This window comes from Aspergillus glaucus (assembly GCF_001890805.1).
Source record: "Aspergillus glaucus CBS 516.65 unplaced genomic scaffold ASPGLscaffold_11, whole genome shotgun sequence".
In the NCBI taxonomy this organism is placed as follows: domain Eukaryota; kingdom Fungi; phylum Ascomycota; class Eurotiomycetes; order Eurotiales; family Aspergillaceae; genus Aspergillus; species Aspergillus glaucus.
In genome coordinates, this window is record NW_019170463.1 from 463,725 (window position 1) to 477,460 (window position 13,736).

The window sequence follows — 13,736 nt, forward strand, 5'->3', positions numbered from 1 at the left end:
GCAGCAGAGGCGACATTTAAAGATATGGACGGCTGCCGCGTTATGGTAAATGAGGGAGGATAGAGTTTTCTTGATACCATGCAAGCTGTGATGGGCGAACAGCAGGCCTTAAGGGAAGAGCATGGAAGAGAGATTTCCCAACTGAAAACACAAATGGGCCGCATGGAAAAATTGGAGGGTTTCTTCATGGATGTCCGGGAGCGCGCGTTTTTGACTTATCTGCGAGACAAATGGAGACAGCCAGAAGTCACTAATCGAGTTCGCTCTTTAAACCGGTCGATTGTCCACGGTGGGTGCGCCGAGGCAGATGTTTTGATGTTCTCTGAATGTAGGCCTACCGAAGAGTTATGACAATTTGTCTATCTGTACGGCTTCCCCCCCCCGGGAGAAAATCCTAGATTTGGCAGCCCGGGGTACGAGGTCGACGTTGAAGGCTCTCAACGCAGTCGGGGGATTTCATCTTGAAGGCAAACATTTGGTGAAGGATGAGGGGAAAATATACGAAAAAATAAAATAAAAAATTGATAAACGACGGAAAATTCGACGGAAAATTCGACGGGGCAGAGGAGACCAGCACTGAGTTTCCATTTGAAAAGGGTTCTATCGATTTCGAGCCCGTTATTGAAATGGAATAATGTCTTACTACCGGGTGTGCGCGATTTGAACCGGCCGCGCGCTGACCTCTGGGCCGCGCAGCTGTGCTATGTAAAGAGGAGATTAGGGCTAAGGGTGCTTACTTTGAGGCTCCTTCTTATTGACGAGATATGACATGTATTATACAGAAAAGTATTACAGTAATGAGGTTAATCAATACATGTTGATTTAGATACGATGGATGATTTATTAGGTATTGTGATCTCGAATGTAGCATTCTCCTGTAATGGTCCATACTGGTACCGTGGCTAAATCATCATAACAATCGCTGTTATGGGGTGGTTCAGAGAAGGCCTATGATAGCGCCTACGGTCCAGGAGACGAATATCACCTGTGCCAGCACATTCAAGTTCATATACCAATGCATTACTATTACCTCTATAGTCTAAAACAGCACAACATTTATTCCTCGTCATAATCCCACAACCTCCACCTCTCCCCAATCCACCACCTCCCAACCTTCTCAGCCTCCCCAACCCACCTCGCAGCCTCATCCCCATAGACATGTCTAACATGCTCAGCCAACATCTCAACCTCCCACTCCGTAATCCCGTTCACTTCCTCGGGGTCCTTCTCCCGATGAACAAACTTATACTCAAAATCACCCGTCATGGGCATAATAAGCCTATACGGCGCCGCCGCAGATCCCACGCTCAAAATCTCGCCGCCGGGGTTGATAACGTTGAAGTTCCACGCCTGCCGGCCGTTGTGGGTGACTTTGTAGGGGCGGATGAGGGACTGGCCTTCATATTGGTGGAGGAGGTCGGAGGCGATGTCCGTGTCTTGGGTGTTGATGGATTTGGTTTGGATAAGGAGGTCGAGAATTGTGGGGAGGATGGAGATGGAGGTTGTGTTTGCGGTGATTTGCATGCGGGGGAGGAGGGGGTGGTGGAAGACGAGGGGGATTTGGAAGTTGCTGGTGTGTGGGTTTTGGTAGGTTCCGGAGATGGGGGCGTCTTCTTGGAAGGCTTGGCCGCTGTTTTTTTTTTGGTTAGTTTTTGATGTATAATGGGTAGGTAGTGTTACTTACTGGTCTCCCACGAGGACTACCAGGGTTTCGTTGGCGATTCCAGAATCATCTAGGAGCTTCATGACTTCGCCTAGCCAGGTGTCTACGTAACGGATGGCGTTGAGGTATGAGTTCATATCCTGGTGGTTCCCCAGAACACTATCTTTCGAAAAGTAGTCGTTATATTCAAACGCATTCGGAGTCCCCCAAGGATGATGAGTGGTGCTGGTGAAGTGAGACAAGAACAGCCGGGTCTTGTTCTCCACAGCGTCGTTAATCACGTCTTGGATATACGGGTATATTTCAGGCTCCGGGTACCTGGCTTGAATTAGCGACATGTCAACGAATGGGGATTTTGTCGAGTCTCACCCGAAGTAATTGATCTTCTCCATCGGCACGTGGTAATGCTTGGAGTGGCTGTTGGTAAGAGTCTCTTTATAGATGGACTCATTGAATCCCATATTCTCATTCAGAACATTCTGGTTATCATAGCGTCCGGTGATCGACTGCAGAAAGACAGACTTCCATTTGCGGTCATGCACAGCATCGGTCTTATCACTCTTCCCTTGGTTGAACAGGTCGAGAATCTGCATGATGCATGGCTGATAGATATCTGATTCTGCTTCTTTCATGAAGTTGACAGGCAGCGGCTGTACACCACAGTAATTCATCACGGCGCTTTTGAAGGAAAGGGTACTGCCTGTAGAAACTCCTTCAATGTCAATTCCGCCCAGTTTGGATTGACCAGCCGAGTCCTTTGCGAAGAGTCCAGATGACTGTCCCGTAAGTTGTTCGGCAACCGGCGTGAGTTTAGATAGCTTCCCGTTGATCTCTTGAACAGTAGCCTCGTCCGTAGTGTCATGAGAGGCGAGGATCTTCTCATGGAGAGGAGAACCAGCCTTGAAGGGAAACAGATCCTTTCGGGCACTTTCCATCAAAACAAACACGACGTGGTTGATTGGGATGTCATGGTCTTGTAAAGCCTGTTTCAACGGTTCCAAGATCGGCAGATCCAAGTTTGAGATCTTCAGAGGATCAGTTACCGGGTTGTAATAAGGCGTGGTTTCATCCTTGTTCCCATCCGAGCCACTCTTTGCAAAGTTAGTCGGATCTGCCCACCGCTGGAATCCTCGAGGTAACCGACTAAGCGACCACCAAGGTTGAGGCCGAATATACGTTTCTGGGGTAGCGTGGGAGGCAGTTGGTGCCCATCCTGGGAAATGGTCATGAGGTGCTTCCCAGAATTCTGACTCCAGAAGGTCCGGGAACGGAAATTGCTGCTCGATATCTCCGTGGGAACTAGGGTGATGAGGGATGAGAACCTGCATGAGGATGACAGGCAGGGTTCCGGACATATGATCATACGGCACGGACGGCCGAACGATCCATAATCCGGCGGTTACTATCGTGAAGCATAATGTCCAGATCCGAGCTGGACTTCCTACACGGAATTTCCGCTTCGTATCAGGCCCTGGTAAAACTGCGGTCGAATCTTCTGGTCCTGTTGTTCCATCAAAAAGCGCAGACACCCAGCGGGTGATCAGGGCGTATATATGAGGCGTTAGGAACCATGCGATGACGGTAAGGCACGCTAAAACCGCAAGGACTGGTCTCAGGCCACTCATCATCAACTTTCGTCCTTCGGGGTCATTTCCAACGCTTTTGGCGGTGTTCCAGCGAATCTCGCTACCGGTGACGAGGTTAAAGCCGATTTGCGATGACGCTGCGGCTAAGGCGATGCATCTATGGCCATCTATTAGGGTGGGAAGAAGGAAAAAAAAAAAAAAAAAAAAAAACTATCTTACACTATTATCCCAGCAAAAGCAGTTGCTGCAACGGATTTTACACCCGACGTCTTGTGGAGCAGGAACCAAACCGCAATGCACAGCAAGACATCCTGAACGAAGAAGGTTGGGAGGTATAGCACCAGGCTATAGCGAGGAACGGAGTAAACATGTTGAAACACATGGAGCGCTTTTGACGAAAGCACTGAAACGGCCAAGATAGATACCAAAAATGGCTGCCAGAAATGAGAGCGTGAAACGAACATGATAGACGCCGGGAGGTCAAACGGAGATAGTCGTCAATAATGCTCCATAACGAGTAGTTCCCCGGATTTAGGATGAAGAGAAAACGAACGGACACCAGACCCGTAGCTTAAAGAGATCTGGTAAACTAGAAATGAAGGGTTCAAAAAGCAGATTGCTACATCAGGCGTTATTTCACAAGGCTAAAATCAAAGACATGGCATGGGTCCCGTGGAGCAGCACCCTGGAATTTCAATTGCGGATAAGAATAGTAGGGGATTGTGATCCATCCTTAGCGCCTATTTCGGTGGAGATGCTGTGCTCGAGATTCGCAAGCGATGACCCAAAAGCGGAATTCGCTTTGGGGTTGACCGACAAACCAGGCAAGTCATCTTCACTGTGCCGGCTTCAAAAATGCCTCGGAAGTGCTCCATAGAAATAGAAATGGACATCCGGCACACGACTTTTGCGGTTTAATCCGGATCATAACCAAGGATCATTGAGGGTCAAGCCAAATGAAAAGATTGAGTGGCACTGACAGGGCGCCACGATTCGCAGAATAGGAGAGAGCACGATAGTAGCCATAAGTTTTCGTCCGCTTCGGCTAGCGCTCGGTTCCACATTACTGTGTCCGGGACACGCCTTGGGATCGGATTGGCTTGGACGCTCTAGGGCTGTGAGGTAGTTAAAGGGGTTTAAAAAAAGCTTGACCTAATGCGATTGTCAGTCTGGCACTCCTGACTGGGCAAAAGAACATGCGATATGACCTTGTGGAATGCCGATGATTGACAAATCGAGAAATTGCTCACGAGTGATTTTGTAATGGCGGACGGGTCATATTGAACTCTCTCTCTAGTAATGGCCTCTGTATGGCCCTTTGCCCGGCTATGACGATCTTTGTATGGGCCTGTACGCGTACAAAGCAGTCGTTGTCATTGTGTTGACTATCACATGGGGCCAAGTCAGAGCTGAGATTGAATGAAATGCCGCTGTTGGTCTCTCGGTGTTTTGATCGTGATGAAGATAAGATGGCTGAAAGATGAGGCTGAAGCCACAAGGTGAAAAAGTCAATTGCCGGGTTAACCCAAAAGGGAAAGCGAGCACATTTGCAACTAAGTGCATACTTGTACATAGCATACAGACACTGTTTATGACCATGTCTTCATCTACTTCTTTCAACTCTTATTATAATATGTAAGTAATAGCTTTAATATGAACAAAGGTCCAGTCAGTCGAATCCCAAACAGGCAATATTTTCCCTCGGTCGCATCCCCGCATCGTCGAGAGCCTCCAAAATGCCTTATCGCTTGGTCTCTCGTCGCATTCATCGCATCTCCCAACTTATTCTGGGCTCCTCTATTGTATCCAAAGGTTGATCCGAAATGCGACGAGTGAAGAAATCCCGAAATGGCTGTGCTAGATGCAAGAGTAAACGCGTGAGTCTTGCGCTTATCAGAGACAGTCTACAGAGTACTAAGTAATCATAAACAGGTCAAATGCGGCGAAGAGAAACCTCATTGCAATCGTTGCACTAGACTGGGTGTCAGATGTCCCGGATATGTTCAGTCGCTGCGCTGGGTGACCAACCACGGTGGCATTCAGTTTGAGAATGCTACAATGACAAGGACGGTTGATAATGCTGCTACCCCCGGAGCAGCTCAGTCCCCTGTTACTCGAGCACCAGATGGATTCATCGAGCCAGTACCTATGTCTCCGACGGCGTTGGAGGAGGGCGACGTGAACAATCCCGCCACGATCGATACCACTACCGCTACCCAGGATCTACCAGACCCGTCCAGCCTGGATGTAGACGAAACGAACGTTCTATGCGAAAACCTATGGGGTCTCAACGGAGGCTCCCTACCAGAGCTAGACGACTTATCCTCTCCCATCTCAGTCGCAGCATCGACATCCGAGGAATCAATCCAACAAACAGACTCACCGTTCGCTACAAATCTCGCAACAACAGACTTGTCGAACCTATTTTCACTAGCAGCACCAGCGTTCCAAGACAGCAGTCGAAAGTATGAGCACTTCTCCCCAACGGCCATCGTGCGCAGCTATCCTCCTCCGTCCTTGAGGCCGCAGCGCATCCCCCGGCCCTTGAACGGGAACTCATCTTGGACCTTAATCGAGTACTACTTCAAAGAAGTAGCAGCGCTGTTCTCGAGCTATGATAGCCAGATGAATCCCTTTCGCACAACGGTATCTCGTCTCTGGGGATCATCACTGGCCATGTGTCGAACAATGCAAAGCATGGCCGCAGCGACACTAGTGCACGACTTTCCTCAATTCGGGCCGATGGGATTGAAGATGCGGAACGAAGCGGTTGACATTCTTACCAAAGAGACTGCAATGGACGATAAGTCTCTCCTGGCATTGCTCATGCTGGGGCAGACGGCTAGTTGGCACGATCCTAAAGATCTGGGGATTTCATTCTTCAATTTACTTCGGAAGCACCTCAATGGCAAGTCGTCTGGTGCGGACTCATTTTTGTCCAGACACAGCAAGAATTACCAGTTCTTCGAGGAAGCTTTGGTCTATTGGGAGATGCTGCTCTCCTTCGTCGCGGATAATGACTCGCTCTCTCTGTCTGATACTACCTCTGGAATGGAAGATTCACTTGTTCTCCAACGCATGCCTCACCCCTGGACCGGCATCGCCCGCGACACTCAATCCGCAGTCCAAGAAGTAGGCAGACTCGTCCGTCGAGAACGAAAACGCATCCGCGCCCAGCGCTTCACCTCCCAAGAAGACATCACCCAAGCTCAAAAAGCCATCGACCAAGCACAGCAACTCGAAGAAAGACTCCTTAGACTAGCGCACCCCGCAGAAGCTGAAATCATCAGCCCCGGCGACGACGACACACCCGTCTGGCATCTCCTGACTATGGCAGAGGCCTACCGATGCACGGGACTAATACAGCTATACCGCGTCTTCCCGGACCTTCTTCGTTGTCGACTACCATCACCAAACACTAGCACGACCGATCAAGACCCCTTCCTCTCAGATCCAATTTTAGGCAATGACTGTAACCTAGACGGCTTCGAATTCCCCTGGCTCGACATCAACAGCCCAAAGAAAACACCATCAGAAACAACAACAACAACAACAACAACCAAAACCAAAGCAACAGACTCCTACTACAACACCTGGCTCACCGAATTCACCCTAACAACCCTCTCGCGCCTAAAAGCCATCCCCATGGAATCCCGCACCCGCTGCGTGCAGCCCTTCCTCTTCGTTGCATCGAGTAGCGAGCTACGACTCCCTACTGTTCCAATGGACGAGTCTAACACCAACACCAACACCAATAATCAAGATAATAGCAATGAGGAGAATGTATCACACGCCGTCGAAGTCCTGCGAACACGCAAATTCGTCCTCGGCCGTCTAACTTCGTATCTACATGTGTTGCCACCGAAACCAATACATGTGTGCTTGCAGTTGGTGAAGGAGGTTTGGAGGAGGACGGATGCTGGTGAGAGGGATGTTTATTGGATGGATGTTATGATGGAGAGGGGGTGGGAGACTACTATGGGGTAGTTCTGTTGTGATCAGTTGGTTGTATGAGTTATGAGTTGTGTATGAATTAATGAGAATGGTTGTTTATTTCGAGAGTATACAGAGAGTATACAATACCGAGATGCTCAATCGCTCTTCAATTCATAGCAGATATATAAGAACTGCACAAAGACAAGACAAGACAACCGAGATGAAGCCCTGGGTATGCAATAACAAAAGGAAATAAGAGAATAAGGATGAATTATTATACATAGAATCGAATTAGGCCCAGTAAACCATGAATTAAACATATACCATATCACACAATCAATCAGTCAATCAACACATACACGCGTCCCTTTTTCTCCGTCACTAGATATTGTAAGAGGTATTAAAGAAGGATGCTAGAAGTCAAAGTTGGGTTGAAGTCGGGAAACGAAAGTCGTCATGCATGGTCGAGGAGCAGCATCAACGTAGGGACATGGCCAATGTCAAGGAAACGGCGACGCCGACGCCGACGCCGACGCCCTCTTCCAGAACTTCCATCCCTCACGCCGCTCATCGCCACCTCCAACACCGACGAGGCGGTCAATTCCGTCCGTCCCGATGGCGTTTTCGAATTTCTGCTGGTCAATCTCCTCGCCGCCTTCCTCGTCGGTGCCGTTGCGGAGGACTGCTGGCCATAAGACTCCGATGCCGTCGCCGCCCAGAGTGGTCTCGTATTTTTCGAATCCCTCTGCATTTAACTGGGTCTCGAGATCCTGTAGTGACTCTTCTTTCACGTCTGGGCGGACAAGCGTAATGGCACATCCACCGCCTCCTGCACCAGTGAGTTTCGTCCAGCCAAGGTCGCCGACGAGCTCGCGGATCCGTTCAAGTCGAGGATGCGACACGCCCAGCGAGAGGAGGAGGCCATGGTTGATGCGGAAAAGTGTGCCCAGGGCCTCCAGGATCTCGCCCTTGTCCTTCTGATCGCAGATGAGCTGGTGTGCAGCATCGGTGACCTTGTCAATGGCGTCGAGTATTGTGTCTGTTACCAATGGGTGCTCTGCCTTCAACTTGCCCACCTTGGCTACTTCTGTCAGAGTTGAACGGCTTTGCTTGGTGTTCACAAGCAACAACCGCGCCTCGGGGAAGTTGGGCACTGGGGTTACCATGGGCGGGTCACCCCTCCTGTAGAGCAATGCCTTTCCGCCTGCTGCAACTGTGTTGTCCACCCCACTGGGGTTCCCGTGTATGCACATCTCACCCACAAACGACCAGCGGTTGATGCGCTCGATCTGCACCTCTGCCTCGTCGGACGGTTGATCGGGATGCGGGCCGGCCAGGGCGCGGATCTGGGTTAACAGCGCCGCACTCAGACACACGCACACGCTGGCGCTGCTTCCCAAACCCGCGCCTATCGGGATAGTCGATCGCATGGTGTACACGGCGCCGGGGCTCTGCGGCGACCCAAGGGAGAGGAAAAGGTAGAGGAAGGAAGTAGCGGAGCGGACGTGGATCTTGCGCTGCTCATCTGGTCTACCCAGTGAGACGGCTTCGGCGTGTGGCTTAACCGCATCGAGGAGTTCGGGGTCCAGCGTGGTGACCAGGTCGTAATAGAACTTCTTCTTGGACGGGTGGTGGAAGAGGTCCCAGGGTAGCGAGTCGATGTCCCACGTATGATCCAGCCCGATATCCCTAAAATTCAATGTGACTGCGTGATGCGATTTCGAAAGCGTCGTGACGTGCAGGTAAGACCGCAGCGAAATAGCCGCTGCCATGGCTGCCTTGCCGTGAACGACTGCATGTTCGCCGTAGACGATGACCTTTCCGGGGGCTGACACCATAAAGGCGGGCGCCATTGGCGACGATGCTTTGCGAGCAGCCATATTCTTTCTATTTGTCCTTTCTTCTGCGCTGGTGCTTATCGAGACGCCGTTGGGGAGAGTATTATGCGAGGAGGAACTGGTGGGTGTAGGAGCTGAGGTGGTGGCAGTAGTGGTGGTGGTACTCGATGCGGACGTACAGGGGGTGGTCGAGGAGACATCGCCGTCGGAACTGTCGAGGCTGTCGGGGCTGTCGTACTCGCGCACGCAATTTCTGACCACAGCTGACTTGATGCTATTCTGACTCGACATGGTTCGGTGATGTTTGGCTCTGAAGCTGGTGTTCTTCTTGCGGCCGCGACTGGGCATCGTCAGGGGGAAGGCGGTAAAGGAGGGCGCAACAGGATCAGGAGAGTAAGGAGGAGAGTAAGGATAAGATGGAAAAGGAAGAGGAACTGGGGGGTTATAGGCAAAATACACAAACAGAAGGAAGAGAATAGAAAGAAGGACAATTGTTAGGAACATCTTGGAAGTACTAGAGTAAACACGGACCAGGCCAATCGCGTTTGTCACAATAGTGCTGACCACTCTATAGGGGTATATAATATGCGATCAAGACAATAGCATAGTTACAAGACAGTAGAAGACGCTTCTTATATATACAGCAAATTTTTATCAGATTTCTATTTAGTTGGGTCGTATATACATGTCCATCTTACCCGCATATACACCTGCATCTACATAAACGCCAAAAGGGAAGAAAACCAGTCGCAATCATAATCATTCGGACCTTCTACTCAAAGATTCATCGTCACCGTCATGCTGTTACTATGAACCAACAGACACGGCGGCAATCCCTGCCACAGCACATCCAGATCACTCAGATACGATTCGCTCGCCTCTTCACTGTGCGACGTTCCATCACTCGGTGACGGCAGCGTCGTGAAAACGACTGCTGTCTCCGCACTCTGCTGGATCATCAGCTCGTTCAGAATTAGATGCTGCGCCCGACTGGGCAGGTCATTGAACGACAGCGGTACAGCCGCTTGGCTGGGGTAGCCAGATGCTGGTCCTGCTGTTCCTGCTGGTGCACTGCCAGGGGCGCATAAATGACGGGTGTAAATCGAGTCAGCCTTACTCTCCGGCGAGGATTGAGGCGGTGGTGAGTTGGCCGCAAACATAATAGACGGACCCCCAGTCTCGTCCGCATTGACTCGGGGCTCCGGAATGGGCGACGAGCTGAAGCGGTTGCTGGATGGGGAACGACTGGGTTTAGGCCGTACAGGTGGTTCTTGGCTCCGGGGTGAAAAACTTCCCTCTTCGGAAGGGGGAATGACAGATACCATTGATGGTCCTGCAGCATCAGAAGCTTCGGCTTCCTCTTCATGAGGAACTGTACCCGGAGATAGTGCGGATTGACTCGGACTTGAGATGCGTGGCGCTTGGACTCCGGTCATTGTGTTACTGTCAGCCTCATCCCTGCGGTTGTTATCATCACTGTCATCATCGCTGCCGCTACCCGGGTCGTCGACGTATGGCTCAAATGCGCTTTCATCGCTATCGCTGCTGCTGCTGCTGCTATCACTGCTATCACTGGTGATATCTGTGATATCATAATCCACGAGCGCATCAAGGAGATGGTGTGTTTGCATTCCAAAGTTAACGTTGCCAGTTGTCCGGAAACTGGAAATCGACCGGCGACGGCCGTCCGACGAGTTGATGAATCGCTTCAATCCACCAATCTTGGGGTTTTGCAACTTTGATCCGCCATCGTGGCTTGACGGATGCCAACTGGAAACACGACCTGGTCGATTAGGACCCGAGCCTCTTTGTCCCCTGGCGCTGCGGCGTATTCTCTGAATCTCCTGCCACCATTCTTCATCCTTCAGCACTTCATGGGCCTTCTCCCGGGCCTCTTCCATTCCCGGCGACCTGTCGCCGTTAACGATTGCCCGATACATTTTCGAATCACCACACGCCAGCCAGAAAACCAGGACTTCAGCTTCGATTCTTAGTTTCTCGAGAAGCGCTTCAACCCGTATGCGCTCGTCTTCGACATCTGTCTCATACTCGACGAAGACTGCTACCCGTAGCTTGTAAGATTTCTTCCACGACGGAACCGTGTTGAGAATGCATCCCAACTGAAGAATCAGGGTATAAGTGTCGAAATTTGTCGTAAGCACATTCTGTTTGCTTTCGCTGTCCGCTCCCAGTGCCGCAGACATCTGAATGGGCCAGAGATCAATGTACCGTTTGGTATTCTGCCCATCAGCTCTAGGGAACTCAAGATGCTCAAATCCTTTAGCCACCGCAACGTTGATCCGTAGCTTGAACAAAAGATCGTCGAGGACAGTCACGTAGCTCTTGCAGCTCATCCCGGGCTCCTCCCGGTTGGCATTCAGCGTCTCCACCAACGACTGCCCTCTGCGGAACTGATCAATAATGACAATATTAGGCCGCATCCCTCCCAGACCCGCATTCAAGACGACGTTCCGGATGCCCCATTCAGCAGATGGAGACACGGCCATGTTGACGAAAGCTTTGACTTTCGAGGATTCTACAAACTTTGTCCACGCGCTCTGCTGGCGACGTGCTTCAGGAACAGCCGCGGTGAAATCCTCCGTCACGAGGACGTGGCCAAGCACAAAAAGCGCCCCCTTTTTCAGGGAGTTGCAGAACGAGACCATTTTCTCTTGGTCGTCAATATTGCTAACGAACAGCAAAATCTGTGGGCGCCAGAATTTGACATGCTCTTGTCGTAGACGGAGCAAGTATTTGCGCACTTGGTGGTAGATCAAACTCTGGCTGACGTCGCCCCACGGCTTGGGAGGCGAGTTGTAGTGAATCAGTAGGAATAACAAGGCTAGAATACCAACGCAACCGCCCGCATAGAGACCGTCCACAAAAAACATGCTAATCCCACTGACTAACGTCCCGGCAGCGGCAGTTTGCCAGTTGAAGTAATGGAAAGACGGCCGGAAGTTAGGAGCAGAACCAATCTTAAGCAGGAAACACGCCAAGTTGGTCACTAAGAATGTCATGAGATAGGTCATCGTGACAAAAGACGCGATCTGGTTGATATCAAAAAGCATCGTAAGCTGGGCGACAACATAAGTCATGATAATGGCGTAGATAGGCTCGTCATGCTTCTTGGTGCCTTGGCCAAAGATGCTCAGCCCTGGAAGTAGGCTGTCTCGAGCAATGGCCTGGAGGAGCTTTGCGGAACCGATCACTCCCATTAGAGAAGAGAAAAAGGACGTCGCAAACTCTCCGAGAAGAATGACCACACCAGAGAGATTGACCACTTGCATAACGTTGGCATTATTATAAAGAGACGCTCTTGTTATTGACGCAGCCATGGCGAGAATAACCAGGGTATAAGTGACAAAGGTCAATGCCAAACCAGAGAGCGTCCCGGAGGGAATTGACCTGCTGGGATTTTTCAAATCTCCGGACATGCTGGCACCGGCAAAGATACCTCCGGTAGCAGGAAACAGAATTCCAAAAAGATCCTGGAAATTCTCCCGTCCGGGGATTTGGCTGCCAGCCGCATGCTTCGTGAACCTTGGCTTGAGATTCTCCATCAATGTTCGAAGACTCAGTCCCGTAAATTCAATCCCGAGTCGCGGGATGCTGAATGGCTGCATGACCAATACTGATACCGGGATACTAAAAGTTGCCACCAGCAAGACCACAAGTAACCCATTGCTTGCTCGAGAGAATATGGAGCTTCCGGCCAAGCAGATCCCGGTGCATAGGATCAAGACAACAGTCCCCCAGAGGTACTCCCACCAGAATCCTTCCTGAAGGAAGTTGCCCCAAGTTCCAGATTCTGTTCCGAAGTTTTGCGCAAAGCAGTCTACCAGACCGACAGCGTTCATTCCGGTGTTCAGAACATATCCCAGGTAAAACACAATACCAATGGAACCGCCAAATTCCGGTCCCAAAGACCGAGAGATCAAATAGTATGCGCCGCCCCCTTTAACAGTTCCATTTGTTGCAATGGCAGAAAGAGACATGGTGGTGACGAGGTTGATAGTATAGGAAACGAGAAGTAGTCCTATTTCCCACCACACTATTAGCAGCTGCAGCGATGTGCAGACAGAAAACACCACTCACCCAGAATTCCCAGCAAGCCAGCTTGCCCGAGGATAAACCCAAAACGCAGGAACATCAGAATGCTCAGCACGTTCAGCGTCGTGGGGACAAATACTCCCGAGAACGTCCCCAGTTTGTCAGATCCCTCCACCTTGGGTCGACTCTGGACCTTACTCCTGTCGCGGCTAGACTCCCTTAACGGACCAGCAGAAAGCGACACATGGGATCGTGCCCTTTCCTGCCCTTCACCCTCTCCATTGTCCCGTTTATCCCACCAACGAAAGAGATCGCTAAAAAAGTTCGAGGGTAACGAATGACGCTGACGATTGGCCGGTCGAGATGACGAGGAGTTCAATGGTTCATATGGTCGAAATGACAGCCTGTGGCGCCAGGACTGGAGGAACCCGCTGCTCTCCTCGGGTGATGCATGCGCCGAATCGCTGGGAGCAAGCCTGGAGACATCCTCTTCGGGGGTTCGCGTCGAGAAATTGGGTGTTCTCCGAGACATGGACTGGCCGTCTGCCATGAGACTGATGCGATTGATGCTGATAGTCTCAGGTACCTGGAGGCGAATTCGGTTTCTTCACGTAAGAATCGTAAACATTGAAATGCCTCGGCAAGCCGGGGTTTCAGATT

The 13,736-nt window shown here is 50.8% G+C and overlaps 4 protein-coding genes across 4 annotated transcripts; 1 reads left to right on the forward strand and 3 right to left on the reverse strand.

Moving 5' to 3' along the window:
* Positions 1-1,056: 1,056 nt before the first annotated feature.
* ASPGLDRAFT_127418 (uncharacterized protein) lies at positions 1,057-3,713 on the reverse strand (the record flags this gene model as incomplete). Its single annotated transcript, XM_022540721.1, has 4 exons — positions 1,057-1,630; positions 1,685-1,981; positions 2,033-3,406; positions 3,469-3,713. The coding sequence occupies 4 exons, from the start codon at positions 3,711-3,713 to the stop codon at positions 1,057-1,059; spliced, it is 2,490 nt and encodes an 829-aa protein (XP_022400588.1).
* A 1,359-nt stretch (positions 3,714-5,072) lies between these two features.
* Positions 5,073-7,236, forward strand: ASPGLDRAFT_126804 (uncharacterized protein; the record flags this gene model as incomplete). The annotated part of the gene is made up of 2 exons (XM_022540675.1): positions 5,073-5,126; positions 5,182-7,236. 2 exons carry the CDS (start codon positions 5,073-5,075, stop codon positions 7,234-7,236), a joined length of 2,109 nt encoding a protein of 702 aa, XP_022400589.1.
* A 449-nt stretch (positions 7,237-7,685) lies between these two features.
* On the reverse strand, positions 7,686-9,371 carry erg12 (mevalonate kinase; the record flags this gene model as incomplete). Its single annotated transcript, XM_022540678.1, has 2 exons — positions 7,686-9,085; positions 9,143-9,371. 2 exons carry the CDS (start codon positions 9,369-9,371, stop codon positions 7,686-7,688), a joined length of 1,629 nt encoding a protein of 542 aa, XP_022400590.1.
* Positions 9,372-9,799: 428 nt separating this feature from the next.
* On the reverse strand, positions 9,800-13,626 carry ASPGLDRAFT_35899 (putative cation chloride cotransporter; the record flags this gene model as incomplete). Its single annotated transcript, XM_022544623.1, has 2 exons — positions 9,800-13,062; positions 13,122-13,626. The coding sequence occupies 2 exons, from the start codon at positions 13,624-13,626 to the stop codon at positions 9,800-9,802; spliced, it is 3,768 nt and encodes a 1,255-aa protein (XP_022400591.1).
* Positions 13,627-13,736: the final 110 nt, after the last annotated feature.